This window comes from Lupinus angustifolius, chromosome LG15 (assembly GCF_001865875.1).
Source record: "Lupinus angustifolius cultivar Tanjil chromosome LG15, LupAngTanjil_v1.0, whole genome shotgun sequence".
Classification (NCBI taxonomy): Eukaryota; Viridiplantae; Streptophyta; class Magnoliopsida; order Fabales; family Fabaceae; genus Lupinus; species Lupinus angustifolius.
In genome coordinates this window covers 17,309,416-17,328,935 of record NC_032023.1, presented here as the reverse complement: position 1 = coordinate 17,328,935, position 19,520 = coordinate 17,309,416, and the positions used below count along the sequence as shown (strand labels likewise).

General features: G+C 32.1%; 1 protein-coding gene across 1 annotated transcript; it reads right to left on the bottom strand.

The window, feature by feature from the left end:
* Positions 1,815-8,770, bottom strand: LOC109328332 (oxysterol-binding protein-related protein 1C-like). The gene is made up of 10 exons (XM_019561747.1): positions 7,818-8,770; positions 7,261-7,617; positions 6,177-6,276; positions 5,390-5,838; positions 5,022-5,177; positions 4,564-4,731; positions 4,311-4,451; positions 3,795-4,025; positions 3,355-3,468; positions 1,815-2,172 (listed from the first exon to the last, which is right to left on the bottom strand). The coding sequence occupies exons 1-10, from the start codon at positions 8,337-8,339 to the stop codon at positions 1,984-1,986; spliced, it is 2,427 nt and encodes an 808-aa protein (XP_019417292.1). The 5' UTR covers positions 8,340-8,770; the 3' UTR covers positions 1,815-1,983.

The window sequence follows — 19,520 nt, the reverse complement described above, 5'->3', positions numbered from 1 at the left end:
ATGATCAGGACAAAAAATTAGGAGGGTTGCACCATCATAGGATCAAAGTACTAAATATATTGTACCTTATGACTAAGGATATAATCACTTTCTAACAAGTATTTTTTACAATTGAACTATTTAACTTTTTTTATTATTGTGAGGATTTAGCTGAATCTTATACTATTAGATGTATGACTTGTCATTACATAATAGAAGTTACAATAATATAAGTTAAGATTCAAAGTCTAATTCATTAACTTTTATATATATATATATATATATATATTCTATAATTAATTTCTACACTTTGATCATTAATAATTTTGGTGGCCCAAATAAATAATAATAATAAAGATTGGTGGGATTAATAATGAAAAGGACAACATCTGTATTACAAAAAAACTAGGGAGTAAGTTGTACTAATTAATTACCACACCTCTCACCCAAAAAGAGAACCTCTCACCCAAAAAAAGAACACCCCCTCCAAAAAAGGGTTGAGAAGTTATACCAAAAGTGTTTTTTTTTAATGTATTTTTTAAAAGTAATTATTTATAGATAAAAAAGTAAATAAGAGAAGATAATAAATATACATAATATCACATACGTGGTTTAGAATGACAGGACCCTCACCTGCCTAAGTTTTAACAGGTATTCTCCTGTCATAAAAGAAACAAATGATAGAGACTAGAGAGTCTGAATCATGTGAGCCCATGAATGTCTTACGTTACGTAACAAATTCTGCCAAAATTCAGGAATAGATGAAATTATATATGTTGCATTTGTTTGGAATCAATAGTGCCCAACAATTCCTGGAATGATATATACTACGAGTTGGGGCCTGTCTGTCTCCCACTCACTCAAGCACATGGAAATGATGGAATAGATCGATAAGTCCATATCTAATACTACCAGTAAGGTTTCTAGCACTTCTTTCAAGGCTAGACCCGAGTTCCTAAACTGTATCGTATGCAAAAATGCCTCATATCAGTGAAACAATACCCCACGAAAAGAAAATATGTTGTCCTCTATTCTATATCTGTTACAAGTATCTTTTCGGGGTACAGATATAATAACCCATATTTCAAATCATTTGGAAAGAGGAAACAAAAGGTAAGACGACAGAAGGTTTAAATTGATATGTCTCGATGCTGCACTTTTTACCAACAGTCTTCTCTTACCTCCAAACCATTCACATGTTTAATCTCATGAAATTCCAATAAAATATGACAGCTAATTGCATTCTCCTACAAAAATACCATTTAGCTTTTGGCATCACTCTCTTCCTCACCTTTCACATCCACTCTCTTCAATAATAATAATAAGTATTTTAGACTTTTTTTTGGATGTAAATAGAATTGTACTTTTGCTTCTTTTTATGTTTGAATCATGGCCATCTATTTTACTAACTGAGGGCTTTTGTCATGGTGTAAATTGTCATAGACAAACTCTGTCAAACATAGACCATCAGAAAATACTCCAAGGAAGGGGTCGCTATTTAATTTATCTGATTAAAAACTATACCACACTATCCATAAATTTTGTTCAAGTTGAAGGTTTCACCAAAAACTTGCCTCCGTCAATAAAGACTTAGTAATTGTTGAAGTATTTTCTTTAAAAAAATAAGGGAGTGTGCACCTGACAGAACAGCATTATTGTTGATCAGGAAGTTCATAGCCGAGGTAGTGGCTTTAACGTCGTTACTTTGTTTAAGATAAATCGGAACTTTGGGAGCCACTTGGACTTTAGAAAGTTAGTGTTGGGGGAGGGATGGGGATGGAGACATCCTGATGGCAGCATTTCGGCTTTGAGATTGGGGTAAACAGTAGCCTTGGATCATAATATGCAGAAATAACAATAATGATTTTTTATGTACCAAATAGTGATGATTGTGCTAATAAGCTTTGAATGAAAGAAAAAAACTACATTATTACTCGCTCATATTTTCATCTGATTAGCCAACATGAATTACAGTAAAAAAATTGAGGGTAAAATATTTAAGAACTAAGAAGCTGTAATTTGACCTTCATCAGAAAGATGATCCGAAGGAATTTGACCGAAGATGTCAGGACAGGAGGTCCAGTTTCCTGCTTGTCTGGCCTCCCAATACCCTCCGATATAGCGGTATGTTCCACTCGCTTTATCCATAGAAAACCACTGTGGTTGCCAACCCCTATCTTGCATCTTCCGAGCCTGAATTCCATTCAAAACAAACCAGGAACTAATAAAACTTAGCAAATAAGGATATGACAACTAAGTCTTAATCTCACTAAGTGGAGTCAACTGCATGTATCAAACGATGTCATAATTATCTATCATATATCATCATGTTTATTGATAAAGTATTAATCTCTAAATTTTTATTAAATGTTTTATCTAACTATTCTCGGCCTTCCTCCTCCTCCTCTGAGAATTGGGCTAAACCTCCATTCGGTCTACTTTCCTTAATGGAGCTTTTAACAATCTTCTCCACGCATGTCCAAATCACTAAGGCGCGATTCTAGTATCTTTTCTACAAATAAGGATGTGACATGAAATCCACTAGCATATCTCCTCACAAAGGCACCTTCTCAAAATTTTCTAACCTTATTATTTACACAATGAACTAATCCCCTTATATCCTTATAGACTGCCATCTATTGCTTCTAAAGAGAACTATCAGGAAGTATGTACTACACACACATCCAGATCGCTAAGTCAAAACTGACAAAGACAGCTATCACTCAGTAATCTCTTACATTTCCCACTAGGATTTCTTTCCCAAACTAGAATGAAAAAGTTGATGACCCGAATCAAAGACAAACTCCTTCGAGTGGATTTTTTAATACTCTAACCAGATATAATAATTCCTTTGAAAAAGGTGGAATGAATGAGAGTTTTTTTTAATAGAGGTTTGTTTATATGATACTAAGGATTTGGTTGGACTAAGTGATACAAAAATATCAAGTTAAAAATCCAATCCAGTCATGCAGTAAGCTACATCACACGATATTTCCCATTTACTAAATTTGAAAAATGAAGACTGTCAAACAGAGTTGGCTATAAGTTTTACCCGTAGGACAAAGGAGTGTAAAAAAGGGTTTGATTTTATTTATAAACTTGTTGCATATGCTGTTAACATGGAATGGAGCAAAGTCCGCTCTCAACCTACCCAGAAGTGTGTCAACTACCAAACACTAAAACAGTGGGTACTTTCTTATGGCTATTAACGATTGTCTGCTTCTTGAGTCTTGAATAGCACCAGAAGTGGACACTCAGACTTCATGAATTCTAGCAGAATATAAAAAACCTATAATCATATCTCTAAGCACTAAGCTAAAGCCTAAAAGTCAAGCCAACAAAGCAAGATATGGAAAACATAAACGCAATAGGCACCTGACGTTGCTGCTGCTCTAAACGTAACTTTTCTGAATTTGCCATCTCAAACTCCCCATTTTCCAAATACCTCTGGTCTGGTCTTAACCTGGAATCAGTAGGTGGCAATATTTCCTATATATTCAACAAATTAAATTGATAATCAGTGTCAATCAATACACCGTAAACACACAGACAAACACAATATGCATAATACGATGATACAACTACTTTGTGTCTTTCCTTGTATTTTATAATTACATACTTACATTGAAATGATCTATCTCATTTTGTTACAAAAAGGTTAACAATATTCCCTAAATATTGCAAAGAGCGATCTATATGGGCACAAAATTACAGTAGAAAATATTTGCCTTTTTTCTGAAATATTCTTGTTAAAAAATGATACACAAAAAAAGTGCAACATGAAATATAGAATCAGTTAACTTAACAAAACAGACCTTTAATCCAATGGTTAGTTCATTTAATGTCATGGCAAAGCCAGTGAAGTTATATCTGGTGGGATCTGTAGGAGGCTTGCTCCTCTTCCAGAGTAAATGTGCTTCTGATAATGATTCAAGGCCTTTCCCCTTTCCACTGTAGTCTCCATTAACATAATGCATGCTCTCATCCCATTTCCCAAACAAAGTTGATGCTGTTTTTCCATTCCTATCTAGAACAGCACCATGAACCTAAAAAAGCAGGTAAACCACAATAAGAAGAAACAATCCTCTGCAACAAAATTTCATTTCATTTTAATAACTATGGCAAAGCAGTAAATGAAAAGGCTATCCAATAGCAAAGCCCTCATTATTTTCCTATATCTGAACATTGATGCAGTGTTTGTGCATATGAACTTATGAAGTCTATACAGTGAGGCAACTAAGCTAACAGCAAAGGCAATTTAACATAATAGAAAATGTAAAGGCTATATTATATCTGGAAAAAGAAAGAATTCATGCAAAGATATGAAGCACCTGGTGAGGATTTCGATCAATTATAGATTGTTCCTTGAATTTCAGTCTACATGAGTAATCTCGGTTTCCTTGTATACGCATTGTACCATAGTGATCACAGTACAACTTTCCCAATATGAGATTGTATATTGATGTAGTAACCTGAAAAAACAAGTCAATTTCAGTTTAGAATTGAACGAAGACATCATAGCATGTTTTTGATTCAGACATCATAGCATTATTAGCGGTTGAAGTTGAAGCGGTTAAAATATACCTTGCTCCACTCGAAAACCTCCCCATCATCAAATTCCAAAGTCAAAGTACCAACAGGGTCAAGCTGAATTGATCGGCCCCAAAATTTGCTCTTTAAGTTGCTATCCCCCCAAAATTTCCAACCTGTACCCTCACAATGACATGCAACTATCATAGGGTGATGACTGACCTGAGAGGAAGCATAAATATAAATACTTTGAAACAGGGAACATATAGTGAAAAAAGCAGAGTTGTTTCCCTCGTTGACAGCAAAATCCAAATTTTCAAATTGTATTGTGTTCAAAGGGATCTGCAGAACTTAGCTCAAATTATGATCAAATATCTGGAAATGCAAGTATTAATACATACAATTTTGATGAAATAAATTACTCAAATAGCTCTCATTATTACTGTAGTTTGACTGAGTTGATGAGAAACAGTAATATATTAATAACATCAATGTATAAGGTTCGACCAGACCTTCTCTGAGATAAAACGAAGGCCTTTATCTGGAAAGTTAGCCTCATATGTTTCTCCAAGTAATGGATTAAATGGCTTGCAAATTCTTCCTTCAGTTGATGCATAGCCAGATACAGCAAAAGCAGCAACATAGAGAATCCTCATGAGGCTGTTACCCTGCACGGTATCTCCAATTAGTTTAAAAAGGCAAAGAATGCACCTAATACTGCACCGAAAGAACTAACAGCATGAAAAACTCAACAAAATGTGATATTTTCTCATATCAAATGAAACTATTCTTCTAAAGCATCTCATTTTGCACATATTGGCAACCTAGGTAGAATGCTAGCACAGAAATATAGAGGCCTATCAGCCAATTCCAGACTTACCCTTCTTCCCCATTCATATGCTTGGTCCAGCAGATATGAATATTCCATTTCTTCACAACACTTTTGCAGGGAGGAGAGAGGCTCGTTAAAATAAACAGGAAGGCAAACTTTGGTTAGATCCTTCCCTATATTATCCTTAATCATTGACCAAAGACTCACACCTTTCTCTTTTTCTACAGGGTCAGGCAATTTCTTTCGCCGCTTAACACGAGGGTAGTTGGTTACCGCAGTTGTAATTGAAGGATCTACAACATCCTCAGATTCAAATGCATAGATCCCTTCACTATCTGAAGACAAAGACGACAATCTATAATCAGACCCATTACTTCTGAAAGAACTGGATGATAGAAAATCGCGTGTATCAAAAAATGCATTCTCATCATCATCTGTTTCCTCCTCTGCAGCATCATGTCTCTCATTATCATCCTCAGAGTCACTAAAAGTTCCATCTGAAATAAATATTTGAGAAAGAAATAAGGAATAAAGGCACATATAGGTTTAAGTTTAAGAATTGCTTAGCAGGTACGAGCAACTAGGTATTACAAACTATTTGAATATAACATTTTCAACAACAACAAAAATAAATGGGAAGAGTTCATAAAACACAGTGGAAAGGAGAAAGCGTCAGTGCAAAGAGACAATGGCATGTAGCATCTCCATGTGGCATACGCAGATATGTTTCTATTCATCACCATTGTCAACAAACGGGGAGGCTAGACTGACTGTCAATCTTATGGGAGCACTAACATGTAACAACTAATAAACATACCTTCATACAAAAACTTACCACTCAATTTTTCCTGCCTTAATGTAGAGGAAGCCTCTTGACCATTCCACTGTCTTTGGCTCTCATCAACTACTGTATTTTCCAGATCAACCTTTTCTGTCTACAATAATATATATACAAGTTTATTAATACTCATGAAGATTAAAAAAATCTTAATCAATCAATGAGTCAAACAAAAAAAGAAAGCAGCATTATAAAAGAGATCAAACAATAAATCTCCATGGACAAATGAAACCATTTTGCTGAACCACAAAATCATTTGGCAATTCAATGGATTTTAACATTAACAGACACAATCTTATCATCAAAGCAGGATTGACTATATCTAATTAGAAAATTGATAGTAAAAACACTCATCCTATGTAGAACCTGCTCATCTTTTAACCTGTATTTTCACCCAGGTCTGCCAATGTTAAAAAATATTTTTTCAGTCAAGAAGGCACATTTGCAAGACAAATGAATTGAAAAAAAAACTTTAATGTATTAGTGTGTAATTATGTTCCACATCATTTTAGAAAAGTCAATATTAGGTCTAGTGTTTTAGCATTAGTAGATCGCCTGCATGGTCTTTGACTAGTACAAAAATTTCAGAGCAATATAAATGAACACAACAGATATGTCTCCGATGACATTGTCACACTCCAGCTTGTGCAAATTTATATAAAGAGCATTCAGTCGAACAGATAAATTAATAAGTTTAAGGTGTGATTTCTAGAGGATTCAACTACTAATAAGGTCAGTAAAAGTCACAACTCACAATAATGAACTAATAAAGAAAAAGTAAAGGAGCTTTGAAACTTTATATTAACAAACCCATATATATGACTTTAGACTTTATTGATTTAAGATTTTATACATGGTAAGAAATTGATACTGAATCCTACCAGAGACAACTATATCCGTAAGTACAGATTCCAATTCTGAATACAAGACATGGAAGTGAATGTGTTCAAGGGGATAAAAAAAGATAGCAAAATATAACAATATACTAATTTCAGTAACATTGATACACTTCTCTCAAATGAACTCTAACAACCAGTACTTTGCACTGCCATATAAAATTCTACTTTCTCATCAGATGTACCTCTAAATGCCGCAAAGTATCAATAAGTATGGAGTGCTTCTGCTTAAGAAGCACAAGCTGGTTTTGCAGGGCTGCAAACTCGGTTCTCATAATTTGCTCACTGTCTTGAATTGCTGGCTCACTCACCCCTTCTTCTAGAAGTCGATGCCGTAGTTTCTCAGTTGAAACAATTACATTGTCCACGGGAGCCATGAGCTCACTGTTTGACATCCGAGGGAACATACCCTTCACTGCCTGCAATGCCTCCATCCATGCCACTCTATCTTCTCGCGTATCTGCCCTCAAATGCACCGTCTTAGTTCCCGTAAACACCGAAAATCTCTTATCATCTGATTTACTCTCTCGAATACTCGAAACCTAAAACAAGTTAACAAACATTCTTCCAATGAAAATGCGTAACAGGATTTTCTTCTATCAGAGCGTTATCTTTCTACTTAACTAAAATTAACACATGATTTAATTGGTGTAGAAGAAAAGTGAAATTAATTAATTAGCATATGTGTATTAAAATCTAGACATGATTAAATTACATCAAAAAACTGAAATAGAATTGGAACCTTGAGGTGGATTTCACCGAAAGGTTTGCGACGGTGTTGATAAAAATATGAATTGCTTTTACGAGAGATTCTACGAACGGATTCTTCACCGATGACTTTGGATCCTTTCTCGGTTTCAGAATTGACGATGATCTTATCAGGACCGTGAATCTTGTAGTAGGATAAAACACCGTCTTGAAGCACGAACCATCTAGGCCTCCATCCTTTACCATAATTCACCCACTTGTGAAGTACTCCAGAGATTCCGTTTCCAACGAGGTCGTTGATCTTCACTTCCATCACCACCGCCGGTTGCTGCTGCTGTATCTGTTCACGCTGACTAAGGCGCGTGTAATCGACGGAGAGAATGCTTCCGTGACTGTGGTTACGACTGTGTCCGGGCATCGAATCGGATCCAATTGCGGCGGCGGTGGAAGGAAGCGGAGGCATGGTGGTGGTAGTGAAGTCAGGGAAATGAGTTGGTGAAGGTTTGACTGGTGATGACTGATCGGAAATCGCGGAAACACAGCAGAGAGGATGCATATGAAATTTGATTTTATATTGTTGGATCGTTGAGTTCGACGGCGGCGATAGCGGTGGTGATTGGAAGAAACTTCATGATATTATGTTATCGGTGATCGCTATGGAAATGGGAGAGGATTTTATCGAAGCAGAAATCGCGTGAATAAAGCGGTTACTTCCGAGAAGAAAAAAAGTTTCCAAGTAAAAGGTGAAATCAATTTAGAATAAAAATAAATAAAAGATATTAATATATATATGGTATCAATTGTGAATGGAAGGAAAAGCTCTAATTTCGATTTTTTTTGTGAGGAGAATATTAAATGAGTGGTTTATTAATTAATATTGGTATTAAATGAGTAATAGTGGATAGAATAATAAGAATGAGAGAGGGAAAAGGAATTGGAGGAAGATTTTTCCGGTGAAATGAGAAAGAAGAAAGGTGAAAGAGAAAGTGGGAATGAGAAGGCTTTAAATATAAGGTAGGTTGGTTGAAAGAAAATTATGATATGCTATTATGATTGACTCGTCTTCTTCTCACTGCGGAAGGGTTATGATTGGGTGCGATGAGGGTGCAGGAGAACCAGTAAGAAAGAGGCTGCTAGATCAATAAGGGAGTGACACGTGGGTTATAATCAGGGACATGTTGAAGCTGCTGGGTGAAAAATTAGCTTCATGGGGTGAATCAGCATGTATTTAATATGTATGTATTTGAGTTGAATATGTGTGTATTGTTAATATTAAGATGATAAATGATCAATGATTTAATATGTATATATTTACAGTGTAAAGGTTTTTTACACCTTCAGTAAATTATGTACACTTGATTTGTTAATCATTATTTACTCTTATACCAAAGTAATACAAATCAATGTTGGATGATGTACTGATAGTGTAAATTTATACTATCAGTGTATACTTTTAAACTTTATGATCAATATATTATTTAATGTAAATTTTTGAATGATAAATGATAACTAAAAATAAATAGTAGATAATAAATTCTCACTGATAATACATACATTTTTCTTTTCTAAGTTTTGGAAGGAAACACATTGAGGATAATGTTTTGACTTTATAAAAAAAATTAATAAATTTGCTATTATCCATTAATATTTATTAAACAATGAGTTATGTGGAAATAGAGTAAATAAATTAAAAAATAGAATATCCTTAACTAAAATGAAAGATTAAAAGATATTAATATATCTTTCATATAACTAATAGTATATATATATTCTATGACTAAGAAATTCATCAATTTAAAATGTGTAACTATTATTCCAAATAAGTGTTGCTCACATTAATAAACATGACATTTGCTATAGCTGTATCAATGTGATACATTGTTTTGGTAAAACACAAAATATTAGAATAAGATGTAATATAAATATTTGATAATACAAAATCAGTAAAACTGTAAAAAAGACAAATACATCATTTTAAATTGTGTTTACAATAGTATATACATATAAATAATAAGTCAACAAAAATGTCACAACTTGAAGCGTAGCTAATAAATATTATGTGCTAGATAACAAAACCTAACCTTATTATTTTATTTGTTCAATTGATTTTCACTATTGATGTACAGTTATTAAAAATTCAATTTAAGCCCTTGGAAAATGTCAAAATAATAATATTTGCATGTAACCTAATGAATTTTATAAAACAACTATACATTTTATTACCCCAAAAAGTTACAGGCTATATTAAAATCTTAAATCCAAAAGATAATGATAACATGTACCAAAATGTTACACCTTGTATTAAAATCTTACATTGTTTCAAATAATTGTAACGCCATGGGAATTGGCTTTGTTTGAGGTGAAATGTTAGTAGGAACGACATCGGTATAAAACTTGGCTTGAACCAGCCGCTATGAATGACAATGGGATAGATTAGGGTCGAGTTTGTATATACCCAAACCTAAAATTTAAAATGTGAACCCGAACTCGAACCCAAACTCAACGGGTTGAAAATAAAAATACCATACCCGAATCCGAAAAAGAACCTGAAAATGATAAAGTATTAAGGAAAATATGATATTATTTTCGTGTAATTTTTCTCTAACATTTCTATTTTCTCTTGTATTATTTCATTTCTTTTATGTTTGAAGATCCAATAGTATGTAAAGTAAATGATAGAAATTTCAATTTTAAATTGAATTACCTTACTTCGGGGTGGGTTCGGGTTAGGGTCTTTGCTATACCAAACCCGAAATTTAAACTCGGGTAAAACCTGAACCCAATCACATCGGATTTTCCCTGTTAAATTCGGGCTCGGTTCGGGCGGGTACCTATGGGTTCGGTTTTTATTGTCATCCCTACCAGCCGCCCGACCGGTTAATCATGAACCGAACATCTGACTGGTTCAAGTCTCTCATCTAATCGATTTTGCATCAAAACAGATTAACTCAATTCAATTCAGGCAGTTTAAGCCAAAAATTGATGATTCAAATGGTTGGACTGGTTGGATCCGAGTCAGTCAAAAATTATTTTTTAAAAAACAACTAAAACATGTCGTTTTGAGATGAAAAAATCAAATACTTTTAACTTATGTCATATGTTATAGCAAAAATTTCGTTATTTAAAATTAAATGATAAAAGTTCATAAAACCCCCTTAAACTTTATGTGTTTTACAAATAGATAACGAAAACTATTTTTTCTTCCTAATTACTCCTCAAACTTTAATTATTAGTGAAATTAGTCCCTACATAAATAAAATTTGAAATTGATAACAATATGTCTACCAGTAGTCCTATGAGCTTATAGCAACCGACATTCAAGCACATAGTAGTATAGTACCTTAATACCAACCCCATTTACCTTTTCTAGAATCATTATCTTTTCAATGTGGCCAATTTCCACCATTTCCATACTGCCATCTTTGCCTTGATTTGGTGCAAATGAATTTTGCTCCAAATCTTCTCTTAACTATTGTGCATAGAGGGAGCTCGGCAAAAAACTCTAAGCCGTTAAACAACAAAGAGTCCAAAATAGTTTACACCATATTGTTAGTAATTTAAAGTTTCATGTATGTAGGAATTAATTTCACCAATAGTTAAAGTTTAAGGATTAATTAGGAAGAAAAAATAGTTTACGATATTTAATTGCAAAACACATAAAGTTTAAAGGGATTTTGTAAACTTTCCCAAATTAAATTTTAAACTCATGTGCACTTCTGTTGCAATTAATGCACAATATATATGTTGTTTGACGATGATTTCAACTTATATTTTATAGAGTGAAATATTATTTGTTGTTTATTTAATTAGGTATGCTAATATTTTTTAAATTTAAAATATAGAGTTATTAAATAATGTTAGTTAATATTATGAGTTTTTTAGATTTGTTAATATAAATTGAGTTAACCGATTCAACCATTGACTCATTGGTCCAACCAATGGCTCATTAGCTCGATGCCTTGACAAAATCATTGACCGATCTTAGTTTAATAACATTGAGTCAAAGAATTAAAAGTAGGGCTACACGTTAATGGTTGATTAAAAACAAAATAAACTTCTTTTTTTATTTTCAAGCGTGAACAAATAAATTGTGGGTATTATGTCTTTAGACTTTCATTCAAGTGAGCATGTGTTTGAGTAATTTTTTTTAATTTTGTTACCAAAATATTTGTTCCATTTAGCAAAGTAAGCACTAACAGATTATATCGCATAAATAAAAAGAGCATAACACATTTTTAATTTAATCCATCTCATGAATGTTACCATCTTATGATATATTGGTCATGGACAAAGACTTGAGTTGAGTCATGAGTAACAAAGGGTCCAATACACTGAAAGGTAAATTAATTAGATTGTTAAGATTTTAGTGTAATATTGGGATCATTCTAATTTCTAAGGTGTCAACCAAATGTAAGTAAAAAATTTCCACATTACCTATGCATTAGCTAAAGCGATAGCTAAGCTGATGTGAACCCTACTAGGACAGCCTTTGATCCTAAAGGCAAGAAAAGTCATGATGGTCCTACAACTAGGGCCAAGGCCAAGGCAGGGATCCTTAAGGTCTTAAAGGACACAATTGATCCTTAGGGTATGTTCCAACTTAGGTTTATTTTATCTACATTGATTCAAATAAATGAGATTGCATTCTCATATAGTCTTAGGTTTATTTTTATTCAAGTATTTTAGTATTTAATTCATGTAATATGGGTTGGGATTTATTTGTAACATGGTCCATATTTCGTGATCAAGTAGTTCACCTAGGTTCAAGGGTAACCTACGTGGCATTTGAAGCTAGAGTTATAAAAATTCAAATGGTATAACCAAATCTTCTCCAACCAACATTGAGGATTCGGTTAGCATGAAAATAGGAGAAGATAGATTATTTATGGCCTTAGGGATGACACAACTATAATCAAGGAAATTATATTGTAAAGAAGATAAATTCGGTTGCTTGAAGATATATATAATTTGGCAAATGATTTGGTTCACTATCTTGTCTTCTCCAAATTGTGGGGATTTTGAAATCAAAAGAAGTTTGTGAATCTTCAAATAGATCAAGACTTGGTCAAGGCATCAACAACTCAGCCAACAAATATCTCAACAAAATTACATTATTCAAGATCTTATCTACTTGATTTAATTAGGAATTACATTATTATTTTATATTTATTTTTAGCCTAAGTTTTAATTAGGATTTTCTATTACGCAAGCTAATTAGGACTTAGTCTTTTATTTCAGTCCAAGACATTCAAATTGTCTATTTATGTAATTGAATTGTCATTAATAAAGTTAAGTTGAATTTTGAGTAAATTTGAATTGTTTTAGTTGAGAGCACTTCTCCTAAAAACCTTAGGTTGGCCGTGGCCACCATTAACAAGTTCTTATAAGCTTCCTTGCTTGTGACGAACCTCATAGCTTATCAAGCTTTCATTCTTGTGGCGCTTCCCCCTCCTAATCTTTTCCATTTTCCTCACCAAAACAACCCCAAATTCCCACAATTCACCAAAAATGAATTACACTTTAAAAAACTCAAGACTTCAAGCTAAAACGATCCTAATTCTAAGGTAACCCCTAGAGGTTGTCATCATAAGCCAACTTTTTGGTCCTCTCTTTTCTTACTTGTATTTATTTAATTTTGTATGATATGAAGCAAAGAAGGAATTTTGGAATCTTTGATTTAGGATATCCATATATCTTATCCATACCTTTTTTTTTTGAATTCAACAAGTAGGTGTATTCGCGGTCCATTTGGATTGATTTTTAGGCAAAAAATGATCTAATCCAAATATATAATAAACAAGCGGTCTGATCCGGTCTGATCTGTTTATATTAAGATGTCCGATTCAATCCAGTCCAAATATTATATGCGGTTTCAGTTCGGTTTGGATCGGTCTTTTTTTATAAAATATTGAAATTGTACTTACATTCGAAACTCATAAAAATAACTAAATATTAAGCATAAAGCAAAAAAAAAATTGTTCAACAACATTAAAATATGTGCTACCATAATATAAGTAAACAACATCATAAAATAGTAATAAACAGAAAGGACAATAATAATAAAATTAAAAAATGACAACATCAACATCAAGACATCAATAATAGTAATAAGACAATAAAACAACAATATATCAATAACAACAATATGAACATTTGCAACGTAGTTTTAACATTTAGAGTGTTTCATTGATGATTAATAACAATAATATTTTCACAACAATAAAATTAATAATAAAACACCTAATCAAAATCAACAAATGAATCTTCTTCATTTGGTTGTGAGATTCGTTTAAGTTCTAAAAAAGTGTATCAAATATAATCAATATGATTTAGAACATAACAATATATATATATATATATAAAATAAATAAAGGTACAATTTTGGAGTTGAGACTTAAGATTAAGTTTGGAAGACACTTAAAAGTATTATACACTTAAACTTTACGTATTAATTCGGTTCGGTCTGGATCTGTCTGGATCCAAGAGGTGAAACAAAATCCGAACCGGATCAATCAGTCATTAAAAAATAAATTCAACACAATCAAACACATTCAGTTTTTGCAGTTTCGGTCTATTTTGGATCAATTTTCGGTTTTGTTTTTGGACCGGTCTGGATTTGAACACCCCTGTCAACAAGCATCTTACTCTCCACTATAATGTTTTTAATTTATTACATTAATTTATATTAATAATTAACTTCTGACAATTTTTAGCATATATGTATACATAAAAATGGAAAATAACTGAAAATATAGATAATTATAAAAATTTAAATATTCAAAATAACACTACTACTGAATAATGGTCAACGACCACTTTGACTGCAACTCAACTAAATCCTTTTTAACAATATCCTACTAATTGTAAAAGGATTTGTTAATAGGAAAATTAAAGCGAGAATTTTATTAGTTAATTATCCACTATTCATTTTTAATTGTTATTAATTTTTCATAAAATAATACAATTAAAATTAATATATTGAATATGTATAAATATTTACACTAATATATATAAATAATAGATTTTTTTATTTTTGTAATGGTAGAAGTACCTAACTACAAACAGGCCCATAAAAATATCATTGATTCTCCATAATATCAAAAAGCGTACTTTTATTACTGTTGAAGGGTTTCTCACCTCAAGTACCACATTGGGTACACTGCAAATCTACAACCAACACAAAAATTGATGAGACCATTCAAACTAATATTAGTACAGTCGTACTGACACAGGAATTCAAATGTTGTAATAAAACTTTATTGGAAAGTATAAAGTTTGAATTTCAATGCTTCATTAATGTATTATAAAATATTATAACCTTATTGGATGTTAAGAGATTAGTTCCTTTGTTAAACGGGATAGATTACATTACAAATGGAGTCTTTGAGTAGGAACCACGTGTTGACACCCTTGTTGGGGGATGAAGTCTTAGTTAGCGAGATTTGTGCGTTAGGCCCAATTAGACCCAGGGGCAAGCAACGCCTAGCCTTTTATTTGATATGTTCTTCATTAATTAACTTGAACGGATAAATGTAACAATATATATTTTACGGGAAAAAAAATGTATCTACTAACATTATACGTGCTTTATACATTGTCATTGTATTATCTATCATTAAAGTTTTAATCATTAATTCTTCTAAAAAATGATAAATGACGTATTGAGTGCATATAAATATTTACATTGACAGTACATAAATATTATACTCATTTTTATGTATACATGAAGAAAAAATTTAAAATGCTCCAATATATTTATATAAATTATTTTAGATAAGTGCTTAAATTTATAATTCACAGCATAGTCAAAAATTAAACTTCTAAAAAAATAAACAATATGCTTTGACAAGTCTATAATTTAAATTGTAAAAAGTAAACTACAAGGCAAGGAGGATCCATAAAAGGTTAAAGGAGGGGGCAAATAAATAACACAATTTCTTAATTAAGGTAGATAAAATATACCATATATAATTACTTGTACCATATCTAATGAGAAAAGACAAACAAAAGTATATACGTGAAGAAAATATTTCTTAAAATTAATTAAATGATTATTATATATATACTTAACTATAATATATATAAGATAATAAGAAAAACTAAGTTAGTCAATTAATACTAGTATAAAATTTGTCTGTTTTCTTATCACCATAAATATTTATATATAATGTGTACATCATTTATTTATATTATTATATTTAAAAATCTCAATTATAATGTGCATCAATTTTTTTCTTATTAGTGCGTAATAGGTATATAGGTTTGCATAATTGATGAGGGTATATACTTTTTTAGAAAAAAATGACAACTGACATAGTGTAAACATCTTTTTATCGGGTGACTATACCATTCCAATTTACTTTAATTATCGCTGATTTTTAAATAAAAATAAAATTTAATATATATATTGATAGTGTAAATATTTTTATACTGTCAGTCAATCATTTACTATTGATTTATTAACCGCTATTGACTTTCAAACAAAAGTAATACAAATCAATGGTGGAGGATGTGTTGACAGTGTAAAAAAATTTACACTATCAGTGCACAGATTTTAAACTCATAAAAATAATACAAATAAATGATAAATTATGTATTAATTATATATACATCTTTATATTATCAGTGCATAAATATTACATTCTATTTCTCAATACATATTTTTTATATTAAAATTCCTTAACAAGCATGCCATGGAATGATCTTTAACATCATAAAAAGTGGTCGACAAAATAGCGATAGCCACATTTCTGGTTCAAAAATAAGGTATAAGTCATGGTCTCATGCAATTGTGAACAGTGAACACTGCCTTTTGACGATTTCACTTTAATGATTCACTTAATCATATGTATCTACTTCGATAATAGCAAGACAATCATCAACTTCCATTCTAGATTATGTAAAATACAGATAGAAAGAACATTAATCATGAATTCAATACATGCTTAAGATCTCAATAAAGGTAAAGCGTAAATTGGAGTTACTAATAAGAATGGCATCTTATATATATATATGAGGTTGGTGATGAGGAGTGTCTTATTCGGCATCCAACTTTGTTACCATAATAAGCTTTTCTCTGTTTGAGTCACAACTACAATGGCCCACCAAGCCTGCTCTCCCATGTGATCATTCAAAGTATCTTTGACTAATCTTCTTTTGGTTTCTTTTGCTATTAATCACATGTAATTATGAATCAAAATTCACTATACATAGTGCACATTCTATCTAGAGTATTTGCCATGACTCATTCTTATATCATTTTTATTGAAATAAGAATATTATTCCTTTATTTGTTGTTCTATAATTCTTATTTATTAAGAATATTCATCCTACAAGAATATTATTGTAGTTGTTCTTATTAGAAAATGTATATCTCAAAGGGGAAAAAAGAAGGAAAAAGAAATTGTGTAGTAGGTTGTATGAAGGATAATATTTGTGATTGATGGAACATGGTTTGTTGAAAATCATTAGTAAGAACTTTTGAGTGTGGAATCTAAAAAAGTCTCAAGTCCCACATTGGAGAGATGGAGAACATGGAAAAAATTATGTTATAAATAGAGGCATTCTCCCCTCATTATAACTTGCCTCAAGTTGAATGCGTTTTCATTCAACATTTTCTTTCTCCCTCATATTTTCCGCTGATGCATTTCCGGCAAACTTCTTCTATTTCTTTCTGTGGTACTAAGAATTGGCACGAGTAACCATATTGTGGGAATTTCGAGAATTGATACTGGTAGTCGAATTGACACAAGTAGTCATATTGTGGTCATTGCGAGAACGGACATTGTTAGTCAGTATTGTGGGAAAAGAATTGACACAAGTAGTCATATTGTGGGTATTTTGAGAATTGAAACTGATAGTCATATTGTGGATATTTCGAGAACTGACACTAGTATCCATATCATGGTGGGTGTATTCGAGATCGATTCTTACAATGCAGTAAGATTTCGATAACCGATATATGTGTTGTTTTATCCTAGAGACGATACGGTTGATAGTATGTTTGCACATTTTTTGCAGTGTCACGAAACGTCTTTACTGCAATGACATTCGTAGAGCGATCTGGTCGTGACTTAGCCAGTAAATATTATTTCGTGCCATTTATAATTGTTGCAAGCTATGATAACAACAATTTTAAGACGTTTTTACTGCAACGACATTCGTAGATAATATTACTAGACCGAACAACTATGACTGAACAAACCATTTCAGTTTGATGGGACAAATTTCAAACGTTAGCAACATAAGATGAAATTTTTCCTCACTATGAGAAAACTTGCACACGCTTTGAAAATCAATGTCCTAATGCTGCTAGAGAAAGCCGAAAAAAGAAGAAGGATAAACTAGCTATTAATATAGCTTTCTGGAATGAAAATAATTACGTTTATGAATTTCATTATGAATGAGTTGTGAGAGGATCTCTATAATTACTACAACACATATATGTTTGCTAAATTAATTTGGTATGCACTTGAGAAATAAAGAAATATGGTATTGAGGAAGTTAATATAAAAAGTATATATGATGTTACCACTATCTTAAGTATCACATGACTGATAATAAATCAGTAGAGTCCCAGTTTTATGAGATACATAAAATTGCTCATGAAATCATTTCTGATGGTATGACCCTAGAGAGTTAAACTCATATAGCCTATGAATGTGTATTCGTTGGGTATGTTGTTAACAACAAAGCGTACATGTTTTATGACCTTAACGCAAAAGTGATCATTGAGTCTAACGATGTTGACTTTAATGAAGAGAAATTCCTTTTTAAATTGAGGAATGGTGGGGGCACATCAACTAGTCACATACTTATGATTAGAGATAATGATATAAAATGAAAGGTTTGAAATAGAACCTAGAAGAAGTAAGAGAGCAATAATTGTTAGAGAGTATAGACCTGATTATATGGTCTATATGTTGGAGGATAATTCATCATCTCCAAGAAGTTTTGACTTCTTTGGATGTTGATTTGTGGCGAGAAGACATAAATGATGAGATGGACTATCTAGAACCTAAAAAGAAACAGACTATGTTAGCTAAATCCACTATGAAAGTTGAGATGATAGTATTAACAATAACTAATGAAGAAGCAAGTTAGCAAAGAAGTTTGCTTGCAGGGATTCCTCTATGGGAAAATTGATATAGATGTGTTGATCCATTGTGATAGTATCACGACTATTGCAAAAATTGAGAACCACTTTTATAACGATAAGAAACGACAAATTCGTCGTAAGCACAACACCATTCAGAGAGTTACTCTCTACAAATAGCTGTTAGAGTAGATCATGTACGCACTGGAATAACTTAACAGATCCTCTAACGAAAGGACTAGCTAGAGAGAAAGTCTATAATACTTCTAAGAGTATGTGACTATTGCCCTTAGAACGAGGATCACTCATGATGGTAACCCGACCTAACTGACTGGAGATCCCAAGAAATAGGTTCAATTGGTAGTAATAAGTTATGAAGTGATATGAGAATGAACGTGCTATAAAATTATGAGAAGCATGATTCATGTAGCATATGTAAGGATGAGTTAAACTCTTAATGAGATATATACTCCAATTAGAGTGGATTACATAGGCTATAAGAGTATTCTTGATAGACTCACCTATGTGAATGTGGAAGTGGGGGCCGCTTCCTATGAAATTTTGGGGCATAAATTTCTAGAACGTTCACTATATTGGGATAGACGTGCATGACCTTTAACGCACGAGCTTTATAGAATACAC

Coding starts and splice junctions, on each gene's coding strand:
- LOC109328332 (XM_019561747.1), bottom strand. CDS start 8,339: ATGCATCCTCTCTGCTGTGTTTCCGCGATTTCCGATCAGTCATCACCA. Junction 5,178..5,389: donor CATATGAATGGGGAAGAAGG/GTAAGTCTGGAA, acceptor GATACCGTGCAG/GGTAACAGCCTCATGAGGAT. Junction 4,732..5,021: donor TTCGTTTTATCTCAGAGAAG/GTCTGGTCGAAC, acceptor GCTTCCTCTCAG/GTCAGTCATCACCCTATGAT.